This window comes from Trachymyrmex cornetzi, unplaced genomic scaffold, assembly GCF_001594075.2.
Source record: "Trachymyrmex cornetzi isolate Tcor2-1 unplaced genomic scaffold, Tcor1.1 scaffold223, whole genome shotgun sequence".
Classification (NCBI taxonomy): Eukaryota; Metazoa; Arthropoda; class Insecta; order Hymenoptera; family Formicidae; genus Trachymyrmex; species Trachymyrmex cornetzi.
Window position 1 is genome coordinate 1,718,883 of NW_017296881.1, and position 15,109 is coordinate 1,733,991.

The 15,109-nt window shown below is 38.1% G+C and overlaps 1 protein-coding gene across 1 annotated transcript; it reads right to left on the reverse strand.

Moving 5' to 3' along the window:
• Positions 1-3,847: 3,847 nt before the first annotated feature.
• LOC108760408 (synaptic vesicle membrane protein VAT-1 homolog-like) lies at positions 3,848-13,753 on the reverse strand. The gene is made up of 6 exons (XM_018506358.1): positions 13,626-13,753; positions 11,490-11,705; positions 7,383-7,531; positions 7,098-7,257; positions 6,437-6,863; positions 3,848-6,342 (listed from the first exon to the last, which is right to left on the reverse strand). The coding sequence occupies exons 1-6, from the start codon at positions 13,731-13,733 to the stop codon at positions 6,317-6,319; spliced, it is 1,086 nt and encodes a 361-aa protein (XP_018361860.1). The 5' UTR covers positions 13,734-13,753; the 3' UTR covers positions 3,848-6,316.
• Positions 13,754-15,109: the final 1,356 nt, after the last annotated feature.

Sequence of the window (15,109 nt, forward strand, 5' to 3'; positions counted from 1 at the left end):
TATTAATAAAGCCCTTAAAACACATCCGTGTGAGGTAAACAATCGAGATACCGTCCATGAAGAAGTCTGCTTCACAATAATAAAAAAAAATTTATATATATATATATTTAAAGTACTTCAATAACAATTTGTTCAAACTGCGAAGAAAATTTTGCACGATATATCGCACGTTAGACGCTTTTTTATTAACGAAATCGACATTTAACATATCGGATATATATATTTTTAAGTTTTATAATCTTTATACGAATGAACAATAAAAAATATGTACGTATTATGTCTTTTAGTATGCTTTTTTTCCCCAAGACCCAGTTTTTAATTAATCAGTTTTATTTAAGAAAAATGAGAATGTGACATGTGTATCTTTGTGTGAAAGCAGTTAATCACTAATTTCAGAAACAATAGAATTAATGGCACATTGGATAAAGGATTACAGAATTCAGAAATGGAAGAGAAAAAAGGATGTAATAAAGTTTCATTGGCCTGTTTTTGAAGCAATCTTTAATATAGCAACATAGTCAGTCTTACAGTAATAAGCCAAAAATACAATCTATATATCAAGCTTGATGGGGAGCGGGCGAAAGTATTCTTTCCTTCTTTCGTGAGTATCTTCGGCGAGGCTGGTCGCGACCCAAGAGTCTCACACAGCTGGAAAAAGCACGTCGCTTTCGCCCGGACCCCTTGACAAATTTTACAATTTTACACAATCATAATGTATCACGTTCGCGAAATTGTAGGTCCTGCTCTCCACTGGTGCGGTTTCGCATAACTGATAAGACGCACAACATTCTTAACTTCCTTTTCTAACTTTCTCTCTCTCTATCGCGCCAAACGGAATGGTCGTAGCCTTGAGACAAGAATGAAATTATTTTTCCAATGTCAAAAAGTTGTCATTGAAGCTTGGGAACTGATTTCCGCCGCGTACCCCATAAATGAGCGAGATTATACATCTGATTCTTGCGATAATGCAAAATACGATTTTTAATTCTTAAAATAATTGAACGTGTTTTCATATAATTTGCGCAAATTTATACCGTCTGCGCAGATTGTCCCACAATTTAAAAGACTTTGAATTCATTTGGTTCATAAAATTTACTATAAAAGATCGAACAATCCAAATGTGAATGTGCGTCACAGAAATGTGACACATTAAATATATAGTTTTTTTAAAGTATCTAAAAATTTTTTTTTCGATTGCTAAAAATATTCCAGTAACATATAGAATTTACATAGTTTTTACGCTTCTAATTAAAATATTTCTAAAATAACGTTTTGTAATTACAAGACGCCGTATGATATCAAAAAGAGAATAGCGCACAATTTTTATTCGTTTCTATAGATTCGCTTTAGGTAAACATTTCCAAAATTATAACGATCAAATATAATGATCAATATAATAAATCAACAGGGTTGGGAAGTAACGACGTTACTTTTTCGTTACTTTTTTTGGTAATAATTTGGTAACGTCGTTACTTTTTTTTATTAGTAACAAAAAGTAACGACGTTACATCTTCTTTAGTAATGAGTAACGAAATTGACCCCGTTACTCTTGTATTCTTACTTTTTTATAGGTCACGACCGTCACGGACAATAAAATTATACATACTAAATATACAAAAAACTTTTTGCCTATTTTTGTTTCAATCACTATCGTCGCTTTAGCATAAAAACACTAAAAACTAAAATGTCTATTATATAATAAAATAACACAGAATTAAACATAAGTATGTAAAATATTAATAAAAGATAAAAATGTTCAAAGATAAATGTTTTTAAATATCTTATTGTTTATTTATACTCTGTCCTAGAAGCCTGTTTTACCATTTTAAAAAGTGTAATTATACAGAAGACAGGTTTATTCATCGATTTTAATGAAATTAGGACAGATTTCCTTACCTCAATAGTCATCAACTTTAACCATTAATCTCAGTTTACCGGGCAGAGTGACACTTATTTTTCTGCCAGATTCATTCATTTTCGTACAAAAACGTGTCGAATGACTCTAATTTCATCAAAATCGATGAGTAGTAGGCTCGTCTCATCCTGCATAATTACAAAAAAAGTAACGATTTTTTTATCGTTACTTTTAAGTAACGGTAATGCGTTACTATTTAGAATCGCTAACGAGTAACGATAACGAGCTACTTTTTACTGCAAATAACGGTAACAGTAATGCGTTATTTTTAAAAAGTAACTTTCCCAACCCTGTAAATTAACGTAATGAATTCGCGTCTTATTCTTGATTTTTCGTTAAAAGCTAATCACGTAAAACATATCTGAAATATTTCATCTCTCTTCCATCAAGGGAGAAATAGCTGAGATAAGCTATACTAGGTAGGGGAGAGTCTAAATCGGACCTATTTGCAATTTTTGCTCTCTATAAGGCGTAAATAAAGTCCGATCGTAAAATCGAAGGTGCCATTGGAAAGATCATTTAATTCCCTTCATTTTTGCTTCGGACCATTTTGACGTATCTCTCATTTGTGTTGAACTATAACGGAAAATGTAAAAACGCTTTTTTCGGTTCGATTTGAGATCATTGATACCAAATCGGACTATCCTCTGGTTCGAATCGAAAACTCCTATTTTTATGGATTTTTAAATAGAATTTTAAAATATTTTAATGTATTTTTCTTGTATTGAGTAAAAACGAGCGATTTGACAAAGATAAAAATTTTTTCGGAAAAAAAAATTACTGACTGTTTACATTAGTAGAATTGAAATCAATAAAATTCAACTAATCTGAGTCTGATGATTCATAATATTTTATTGATTTAATTGCTTGGACCAGATCTGGTCAGCAGATCTACAACCAAGCTTACAAGTTATTCACTGTACTGTCCGATTTGGACGGGTCCTTTCGAACTTTGGAACAAATTTTACAATAAATTCGCAAAAGTGATCACAAAATGCTTGACATTTTTGAATTCTACACTCTTTAATTATCTTAAATCAATTACTTTTCATATTTTTAACACCTTTTAAATAATTATTTACAAGGATTTTCTTTTTTAAAAAAATTTTCACACGGTGGCAGAAAATACATATTTGCGTCTATTTTATGAATGTTATGACAGAGAACTGTCAAACTACTATCACATGTTCGGTGTCTTATAAGGACTTTACATTATAAATAGTACGCAAATATGCTTAACCGTATTCATTTAAATTAAAAAGCTCCTATTTGGAACACGGTCCGATTCAGACCACTCTCCCCTACTAGCTGTACAGAAAATATTGAATGCAATATATATTCACGTGGTCGTCCTTCAACCAACAGAGCGCGAAATATCTCTGGAAACGTAATTTTTTGGCAGTTATATATAAACAATTTGGCTGTTTGATTAATATTATCCCGAAGTGACATTTCCTCGCTAATCAATCTACGCTTTAAATTCAAAGCCCACGCATCCGATCCCCCACGTGTAACACCTCGCACAGATCCCGGACTCTTATCCCGACGTTCGGACCTAAGTAAAAAAAGTAATCAGGGCAGGAGGAAACGATCGATACAAATATATAGATATATTATAATATAATAGAGTTATTTGATGAAACATTTAAAGCCTTACAATAAAATATACAGTATGATGTGTGGTGTCGTCGTATTTTCGTGTGTGAGCGTGTACTCGTGTACTCGTGTTCGCCTCATGTGGAATTATCGTGTGTTATCGTTACGTGTTTAAAAGATGTCTCAAAATATGCAGCCACATTTACCATGTTTTTCGCAGTTTTTTTCCACACTTTTTTTTGTCTTTTTCTTTTTCAGACTGATACGTTTTTCTCGACGAGTAAGGATTAGTATTATGTACCTTTTGGACCGAGAGATTCGATACGGCAGTTGATTCTTGGCGCTTACGCACGCCTCTTCCAAGATGAACTTGAGATCAGCGCACGAAATATCGTCGACACATACCTTCCCCCTCGTCCACGTGACTCTTTTTCATCTCGTATAGTGATTTGTATAATATAGATATCGGTATACAGAGCTAGTATCAAATCCTAACGAAATCGGCTACATCAAAATTGTTCCAACATTCCGGAGAGATATGCACACTTTGTTCTGCGTCGACCAGCTCCTCTATCGAGCCGCGTTCCGTCGAAGACACGCCCTCGAGATAATTTTCTTTTTTTCCTACTTCCTTTCTTCCTTTTTTTTCGCTTTACCTCCTCGAAACTCACGAGAATCTTTAATCTTTCGTTTATATTACTACGAAACCTTCTCGTTTAACAGATCACCATTAGTAACGCATCCTTTACTGTTTATTCGCACAGAACGACCTACGATACATCGCATAATATATCACGGCCAGTTGGAAAACTAACTCGAAAAATTCGAAAGTCGAAGAAAAATCCGCAATGCGGATTTTGAACATAATTTATCGGACTGCAGTCACGCGTTCGGTGTCCAAGCGACACAATTACATTCACGCGAGTATGCAATAATTAAAAAGTGAGGCCTTTGCGTACTTTAAACTGTCATTCCTTTTCGTAGAAAAAAAAAGAACGATATACTCTACGATGCTAATTCATTAAATTACTCTTCATGTACATATGTTGATGCAACGTCATTAAAATGTTTATAAAATTTCATTTAAACGATAAAAAGTTACTCGGAGTCTTTAAAATACATTATCGATTTGTATAATCTGAATAAAAACGACGAGACATGCGTATTGTATGAGCACTTATGCTCGGTATTCCTTTCGTTGAAACTGATTCGAAAGTCTCTTTCACGTAGAAATAATAATACGCCAACATTTACTAAGATAATTCTCAAAGCACTTCTGTGCCGAGCAATGTCTCTATTAGGCTTTTATAATTTCAAGCCATAATTAGTCAGTCTAATTACATTTTTCGCTTAATTAATTTATGTTATACATCAGTTAATTCTTATATTCAGATTAGATATTAAATCTGATCGTTATCCAAATTTTGTAGCGCATGATAAACATCAACGAATGCATTTTTTCTTAAATGGTTTTACATTGCGTTAGATTTTCAAAATTCGAAATATCTTGAAAACATCTCGTTGATATATCGTTGCAGAGATCAGTACATATCAGTGATTTGAAGAAAGAGATAGAATCCCGATCATAGAAAAATACCGATTGCAATGAGTTTTCAGGCAGTTACGTTTAGACACTTCAATTTTTTTTACTTTTAAATTTTTACGTAGGAAAATCTTGAAGATTATAATTAATTTTACATAAAAACTACAAAGTATGAGAGTATGAAAAAAGAGTGTCTAAATTCCAGTGAAATGCCCCATATATATAATGCTAAATATTACTCTTGACTTTCATGACTATATCGTTAAAATTTAAAAGGATATTTCATCGTGATAAAAGCACCACGATGAATAATAAGGTGGCGTAAAAACATCTTTAATACATAAAATTTACATACGAAAGTAATTTAGCCCCGCGTTTAGCTTTTCTCCACGGAAACTAGCGCAATATGTTATTTTATCCCATTAAATTACAAATAGAGGTAATATTATATTAATGTAAGAGATTGTTAGTATATAGATATCATAATAGCAGCGATAGTATTCAATACAAATAGACAGAGCCAAGTAGATAGATTGTTGGATAATCTACAATTATTAAACTGCTTACTGTTATGCTGTCTTTACGATTGTTTGATAAGTACGGAAAAGTTGTTACCATTTCCTAAAATGACAATAACAATAATAAAAAAAAAGATCCAAGCTGCCTAATAACTATCTAGTATCCAACAATTGTTCACTTAACTCTTCGCAAAATTAACCATTTGGTCGGTGTGAAAAAATAAACATAACGTTCTTATATTCTGTAAACTACTGTGGACCGCATCAAGATTGTTATTTCTATTTGGTTGATTCTCTCGTCCTTATGCAATATGCTGGTTGATTCTTTTATAACTCGCATGAACTCTTAATCTCGGCACAAATGTAAGTAGAATAGATACATGCAGATGATAAAAGAAAAGACATCCATTTCGACGTAAAAGAAAAGCAGTGTATAGCTTACAGTGCAAGCGATCAATTATTCGCTAAATTGAAACTTTAAATTCCATGTTCTACAAGTAACAATTCGAAGAGAGAGATTACCTTTTCCTCATTATATTATTAGGTCATACAATGTGAATTGCAGTTCTCTCATTGTGAATCATCTGCATGTAAATTCTACGCGATATCATCCGTGGATTTCTCAAATTTATCATTCTCTCGGATAACAGCGATGGATCTCTCAGCAATAGTACTTTCCTGGGAATTCTTGATGTTTACGGGTATCATTTCTTTGTTCTTATAGGATTAGTTACTACTGCTAATTCAGCTAGATTCCTTCTCTTTCGAATCTGGAACAGGAAACGCGGGCGAGTCTTTGGACATTTGATTCTCGAGAGATTATACGAAATAACGTAATATTAATTTGTTACTCTATTTTCTTACCGCTATCAGATTTGTCTTCTGAGGTACCGTTTGTCAATTCGGGTTCCTTCTTCTTCTCTCCTTCCTCCGACTCTACGCTAGACGCCTTTTTCTCCTCCTGATTCGCGGCCTTCTTGTCTTTCGCTTTGCCCTTAGCCGGCGTAGCTGGTTTGGGCTTCGGCTCCAGACTCGGATCCAGCACGATCTTACCGATGTTCTTGCGATCATGCATTTTTTGCATGGCCTCGGGCACATCCTCCAGCGCCCATGTTGAATCCACCGCTGGCTTAATCTTGCCCTCGCTCCACAGCGTGTACACTTGATTCACCGCCCGTCGAATGAACGCGTGTCTACCTTGCTGGTACATCAAGTGGCGTAGATTCAATCCGGACAATGTCTTGTTTTCGTCGAACAACTTTATGGGCGACACTTTATCGACTTGCCACCACTAAACAACATATAATAAAACGTGCATGGATATGGCAGATATAATCCTAAGGAAATTATTATTACTCCAGAAAAAATCTTCACACAAATAGCAAGACAATTCAAGAAAGAATATCAAAGCTTATAAAATCTTACACTAAAGTATTAGAAGATACTTTATACATGAGATACAAAATGCTTTTGTTTGATCAATACGAATGAGAAATTGAATTAATCTAAAAGCTGAGTTACGTACTGATCGTGCTGCGGAAAAGTAGCTCTTAGTTTCCCCGGTGACGACGTTGCTAGATCCATAAAGAAGGTACTTGCCCATTGGCTTCAAGAGGGCGTAGCCCTTGTTACATTCTTCGCCGCATAGACAATCTAAAACGATGTCTACACCTTCCGGGGAGATTCTAAACAAGCACAGACACGTATAAAAAAAAGTACAGAATTCTCGCTAGACCTTTTAATATTGATCGTATTCTCAATCGAAAAAAAAAATACAAAATATTAATTATGTGCAACATCATCTACATACTTTCTGACTTCGTTGCTGTAATCCGCGCCGCGTTCCAGAAGATAATCGATAGTTCCAGCGTTTTTAAGAGCCTCATGCTTTGATTTGCTGCACACGCCAAAGATGGTTACGTCCTTCACGGTTTTCGCGAGCTGTACCACCGCTTGACCCTAAATTAAATGAAAAATAATGCTTCTCATCGATATGGTCCAAATCAATTTAACAGCGTAGATCGAAAGTCAGCAGAAGTATATATAGAGAAACAGAACAGATAGTTCTCACATTTTCTTTCTTTGCACGATTTATTAAAAAAATACGCGTGAACATATACTTCGTCACCTTCTTTTCTCATAGTCTCCCTTTTTGCAACGCACGCTACTTTTTGTCGAGAAAATCCAGTTACGCGTCGAATTGGACGGGCGGCGTCGGGCCGCTACTCGTAACGCTACATCTTGGGAAAGGATGAGACGGGATTAAGAGAGAAGAAAAAAGAACGCGCTGGCCGCGTGCACAGCCGTTCGAGATTTTCAACAGAAGCGGCATACATTATTTCCGAGAATCGCGCTCGCTGCTTTCCATTTCTCTCCGCCCCTTGTCAAGAATTCGATACCCGGCGACCGAACCGATGCCAGAGTGCTCCAGGCTCGAAGAAGAGTATAAATGAAAAAAAAAAGAGACAAGCAAAAAGAGGAACGGAAGAAAGAAAGAAAGAGGGAGAGAGAAAGAGAGCAAGAGACAAAGACAGAACAGATCATTTAGAATCTCTAAATAATTATGAAAAGTATATATTTCGACTTTTTAATAATTACATATTGTTTGTTCGAAGATGTTTGTCATTTCGTTATTACATTTGCTAACTTAAAAGTTATTATACAATATAAAACATATATACGAAAAAAAAAATCTCCATGAAATATTTTATAGCTGCATCTTCATCGGCGACGCCTCACGAGCCATACAGAGAGCGGAAGCTTTCTTCTCGCGCGTAGACACAATGACTTAATTAATATTAACCGATCCGTGGACTCGAAGAACAATGTCGCCCATCGCTCCTCATTCGTGTCCCCTTCCCTTCTTCTCACTCCCTTGTTCATCGAGACATCGAGGAGAATGAGAGCCGCATGTATGAAGGAGCGATAATTCATGCTCAACGACGACAATGGATTCCACATGAACAAGAGAAACGCGAGCACTCTCGCGCTGCGATTTCCCGCGTATTAGCCGCGAGAAAAACTGGTCACGTACGATGAAAAAGCTTCGGAAGAGGCCACATACTTGGCCTATGAAAAATATACCATTTTCTGATCACGTCGGAGGACTTTCCCTCTCTTGCGAGTCTTTCAGATTCAGACGGATCGCGTCATATCTCTTCCGCTCGTCTTTCCTCCATGAACAACGTCTGAGTACCGTCCCTGAGTACTTTCATGTACCCCTCGCTCGAGACAGATGCATTGAGCACGTCGCGTGAATACGGGAATGTCAACAAGCACCGTTTGCCATGCGCTCGTTTCATGAGAATAATAGCTGATGGATCGCCACTCGATGACTATTTATAGTATAAATGAACGGTTGGATCGATTTCAGGACCGACCTTAATTGTCGTTTAATTGATTCTTTAGCCTTTCCAACAGCTGGAACTGAAGAGATGAGAAAAAACCATCAACCATCCATCATGTCCCCTATAATAACATCCATCATGGATCACGGCCCGTATAATAACATCCCAAAAATCATAGTTGGTTTCTCGACGTACAAAATCCGATTTTAATCAAGAAATATATATAATTCTCTCTTCAAGTATATTTCTCGTTCGAGAATATTTTCGTGAAGCATTTCGAAGCAGAGTATAAATCGCTGCAGAAATTGGGTTGTAATTAAACTCTTCTATAAAATATCATTAATCACAAGAGGAAAAAGGGCGAAGAAGAACTCAAGAGTACAGAAAAGTCAACAAAAAAAATCAAAATTACTTTATTTTCATTCTTAACATCAATCAACAGTCAGATTTTAACCAAAAATCATCATTTTGACTTTCATGATGTCAAAATAAAGTCATTTTGACTTTTTCTTGATTTAGGCTCGTTTCTAGCAATATAGATTAACTTTAATCTCGGTTCAACTTACTTCTCATCTTTTTCTAATTTTTAGAACTAGAAAAAAATGAAGAGTAAATTGGACCGAGATTAAAATTAATCTATATTGGTAGAAACGAGCCTTAGGGTGTTCTTTGAGAAAGAGAACGGATCAGGTCACCGGGTATACACGTGGCATTGTGCCGGTGCGATGTGGAAGCAGCTTAAAGCTGTGCCACGTGGTGGTAACGTGCCAGTGATGGTGATGGTAGCAGCGGTAGCGGCGGCGGTGGCGACGGTGGTGGTATGGTCTCAGACGGGTGCGGTCCATGACGGTGGTCGATGAGAGAGCGAAAGGTTGCCTGGCAACCCTCACACCCCGTGCGATTCGCGCACCGGCATCCCCCGGTGGATTTCGCCTTTCGTCTCAACCATCGGGGGTCGAGAGACGGTTGGCGGGGGTGGCTTGTCGTTGGCTTCGGGTGTAACCTGTTGAGTCGTATTGATCCCGACGGTTTTACCTTCTTCTTCTTCTTATCTCCTTCTCCCGCTTCTTCTTCTCGTTCATCGAAATGAGAAAGAGAGAGAGAGGGGGGGGGGGGAGAAAAGAGAGAAACCACCTCGTATGGCCAGAAGAACCCGGAAATACCACTTGGTACTTAAATTTTCCCTCTGTCCCTGCCGCCGTCGACTCGTACGAGCGACCACCATCCACCTACCCGTCACTCTTATGGAATTTTGCATTTTATTCACACCCTGTGCGAGATGTTCCAAATCTTCAAGTCGTAGGCGTATGATTTAAAACTGATCTCCGCGGGCGAGTAAACAAAGCTCGGGAAATTTTATTTCGGTAACTCGTGGAGAGATTCCGCGGGGGAGGAGATTTTATTTCGGTATCCTCGAACAGAGGAAAGAGTGTGCAAATATTTATCGTATAAAATTTTGTTTAGGTACTACATAACTACGGTAATCCCTTACGGATAAATTGACGTCCGCCCGTCAAATCCCCATTATCTTTGTGCTAAAATGTGGCGTAATGAATTTAAGGAAAAACGTCGTAAGTGTGCCGCGTCTTTCGCACGCATATGCCTGCTTCTCGTAAAACCGTTCTAGCAATGTATAAGCAATAATGTTAATGACGCTTGCTTCTTAGCTATTTAGATGCCGCGGTCGTAACACTGCTACTTATCGGGTTTGTACTGTTCCGAGTAACATACACACGCCTCGAAGACGCCTGGCCGTTTACATTTACGAGCGGAACATCTTTGTGCGAGGCATTAACTCGCTTATACACGTGATACCGCGATAAAGCTGTCTAAACTCACGAAAGCACCCCATCGCAAAGTCGTTATTGTTGGTTGAGCATTTTTGCACGCTAAAACGGAGCTTTCGCTCGTCTACATTCTGTCGCTTTAACGATGAACCGCTGCAAAATTCAAAATTATTATCGTGCCGAGCGTTGTGCCATGAAACTTAATACAATCACGCGCACAATAGAATATTAATTCATACACGGTGAAGATAATAATATCGTGCATTCAGTACAGCTAAAGGATATATAGCTTTTACATATCACATGTTGTTAAAACGATCGAGCCATCTAGCATTTGAACGTGATAATTGTACAATCTCTCAATATAACGAAACGAGCGGAATCATTTATGATAATGATTACACGACTGTAGAAGGGATATTAAAAGTCCAATATATGTATTATGTATACGATCGAGTGTCGACACTATCTTTAATATTGAAATATACCGAGGCATTTATAAGGAAGAAGAGAAGCAGTTAATAAAAAGAAAGAGAGAAAGGAAGACGTCGCATCGCGTATAATCAACCATAACAATTACGATACTTTCGTAAGTACAGTATAGTACGTCGAGTGCACGTCGAGTTCTTGAAGTCACGATAAAGGATATGCGAGCATGAACAAGGGGTGTAATTAAAAAGTCCAATTCATCATCTCTTCCTTCTCGTATCTTTCGAAGGGAGTGATACTTCGACCCGATAGGAAATATAAATATAAAGAAGAATTCTTCTGTGTTCGACTTACCACACCGCCGCCGGCGCTGTGAAGCAGCAAGCTTTTGCCGGGCGTGAGATGAGCCAACTCGAAGAGCAGAATGTAAGCTACGGTGTAATTCATGGTGATGGCGGCCGCGTCGAGGTAGCTCATTCCGGGCGGTAATGCGAAAACGGATGTCGCCGGTACGGCGACCAACTCCGCCCACGCTTTGTGATCAGGAAGAGCGACCACTCTATCGCCCACCTGTTAAAAAAAAAAGGAAAAAACCATCACGTGCATGTTGTGTCCGTCAAAATGCAGAGCATTTATATCAGTCTACAACCTTGCTTTAAGAGATCGTAAGCCATAAAGACGTAAGAAATTAATCAATCACAATCAAATATAAGCAAAGTAATTGACTGTGATTGGTCAATTTTTTTATGGTTTTATGGCTTATGACCTCTTAAAGCAAGTCATCTAGATTCATGGGCTTTCTACAATAAGCGGTTAGTCACTATTCTCGTATCATACTAGTGGTAAGTCAGAATTATAAGTCGTAAATCTTAGGAAACTTACATTCAGAAGAAATTATATTAGATATCGTTACGTCATGATGTTTTAGCCAATCAAAAAAGTAGTAGTTCTCAGGGTAAATAATAATAGATTATATGATTGATCGGTCATAACGTAATCTAAGTTTTAATCGTAAGAAATGGAATCCTTTCTATAGCTATCTCTAAATCTCTTGCACTCACTGACTTATTCATGTCTTATGACTGAAAACTGAACTTTATTATAATAGCTTGTTGTAGAAAGCCTGGCAGCTTTTAAATCACTTTCACTTCGAGATACTAATACCTGAAGTACATTCCAAAGATAGAGACTAGGAATGAAGCTTCTCTCTTAAAGACCGATTTGTAAAATTGTCTTTATTTTCATAGAATATACGATCTTTTTTTTTTTTCAGGATTATACCGCGCGTAAAATTCCTCGCGTATTTACCGGATCGTGATTGGATAAGGAAAGTTCAACGATTTTACACTTGGCGGCTTTCTGGAAGACGGAGCGAGCCCGTTTTATCGAATTAGGTCTCCCGCTGTAAAATATTTTGATAGTCAAGGCGAAGTAGAAAAAAGCTGACATTACTCTCGACCCGTATGCTCGAAAAGAACGCATTCTTTTCCTCCGCTTTATTATTCTCTCTGACAAGTCGAGGCAGCCTGTTCTATACGACGCTGGCCGGATATCTGACTCTACGCGCTTCGAGAAGCTCGCTCGCCTTCTGACCCCGAAAAGACTTTCGCGAGTCGCGAAAATAGACCACCCTGAACGCACAAGTTTCTCCATACGGCGGCGCCAGCTGGTGAAAAATGTGCCTCAAAGAAATTTCACGAGCTCGAAGCCAGCTTGATTCTCCCCAAAATACGGACAACGTTAAATACGATAACGGAGGTGCCGCCTTGGGTGATATTCAACGATTATTTACGAAGCAATCATTAATACAGCCTCCTGGCGCTTTATCATGTCAGAGATATGGGAAACTTCCGCGTTCTTTTTTTCGCCTGACGTAAATACGTTTAATAAGCGAAACGACCGCGAGGGGAAAGTAGCCTCTCATTTTATTTATGGCGTCCGTAATACAGCCGAGAAAACACGTTTCGAGAGCTTTCAAAATAATTCAACATTGAGCCGCATGTGACGTCAATGCTGAAAATCAATACAGGCCTACTATTTCGATACGTAAAAGGCGGCCCTATCGTACGGCCGAATCGAATTAGCGCGTCTTGCTAGTCGTTTAGGCTTATCGAGCTTCTAGTCCTCTAGTCGAATTCACGGAGGCGATTTTACTCTGCTGATATAAAGGGAAGAGACTGCGCCTTGTAATTCAGTTATACGTACTTCCGTCTGTAGGCGAAGTTTCCGACGCAAGCAAATCTGTATTTCCGCTCGCGCGCATTTCGACATTTATATACCAATAACATTCGACGCTATTTACGACGCAGTCATTAATCTTCTTTAGAAAGAGAACAGAGGAAATGAGTGATATAGTTTCTCTCGCGCGTTTCATTTTTATTTCTTAATGAAATTCCAAATACACATAGAACTTAAAGAAGCAAACTTGTTTACAATTTAAGTTTGCGCACTCGTAATCAGATTCATTAAAAGTTTCGTGCTTGTACTCACTTTGAAATTCTCAACCCCCTCGCCGACTTGCTCAATGTCACCCGCGCACTCCGAGCCCATGATAAACGGGGTCTTCGGGGGCGAGTCGATCGCGCCCTGTCTGGCCATCAAATCTTGGAAATTCAATCCGCTGGAAAAAATAAAAAGAATTTGTCAAATATAATATTCAGACCGCAATTTATCTAATTAAATAAGAGAGATCCTATATTCGGTTAAAGTGGATCCTATATAATTGGTCCCAAGTAGGACAAAATAAATCCTTGAACCCAAAATCTAAGGAGCTTATCTGATGGTCTTCGTTAAATCGCAGCATCCGTGTTATTAGTATAGTTATCACAACGTTGTTAACACGATGCTATTCTTCGATTACTATTATCTCGACGTCGCTGTCGTCGTCTAAGATTTCATTCTGAGTCTTAGTCCTTAGAGACAGAAAGTCCTCGTTTTCAGCGGAACATGGATAATTCTATGAGGGTTAGATCATGAAATCCTATGAGTTTACGCTGTGTAGGGATATCGTACGTGCGTGTGCTTACACTTGAAGCATTGAATAGGGCTGGAATAGAAACCGTTTCACATAGCAACTCGCTCGCGTCTTTCGCGTAAAATATATATACGTGTATTTACCTTCGCCGGTACCTAACAGCCCGACTGACAGGGAGGGTACGAAGGCGAAGGCGCCGCGACGCCTAGACCGATGCCTGGCGTCGCACGCAACGCGACCACGGCCGTCGCGGCGACGTTACTCATTGGCATCGAGAAATATTTACCATTGGCGCCTCCCATGAAAAGTTCGATACCATTTCTACGGAAATTGTCGACCAATTTCGCCAAAATCGTCGGATAAATGGCAATTTGCATGTCGATGTATCATCTCGCAGTCTTAAAAAGATCTGAATCGTTTGGCAAAATGATAACGAAGAGAATTATCAATTATGTAGTAAAACAATGACATAAAATGAAAAAAAACCTCATAGTAAAGAAAATCTAAGTTTGAAATACAGAGGGATGTGACGGTAAATTTATACATGCATTTATTTCGTTTCGTTTTTTTTTTTATTATTTATTTATTCCGAATAAAGCGGCTGTCAGAACACGATCAGCTCTTGAGAATACTCCATTTTCGATCGCACCGACGGTTGCACGGCGCCTCTCGCGAGATATGTCGTAAATTGTTATCAATTTACGCGATACACCACGTAATTTCCTGGAGCACCGAGCACCACGTGATGAATCACCGCGTACTCGGTGAAATCTCGTCCAAGGTTGGCGAACGTATCAGAAGTGCCCACGTGGGAGCTTATCGCTATACGTATCAATTTTTTTCTATCTCGCTACACTCTCCTTCCTCCTTCCATTGCACGAGTATGCGTGCATGTATATATTGTCACGTTGCATATAAATAAAATCAAAAAAATAAAAAGAAAATGAAAGAAACTGTCGATATTTCTGTTGACGGACGAAGAGAATGAATCATTCGCGGC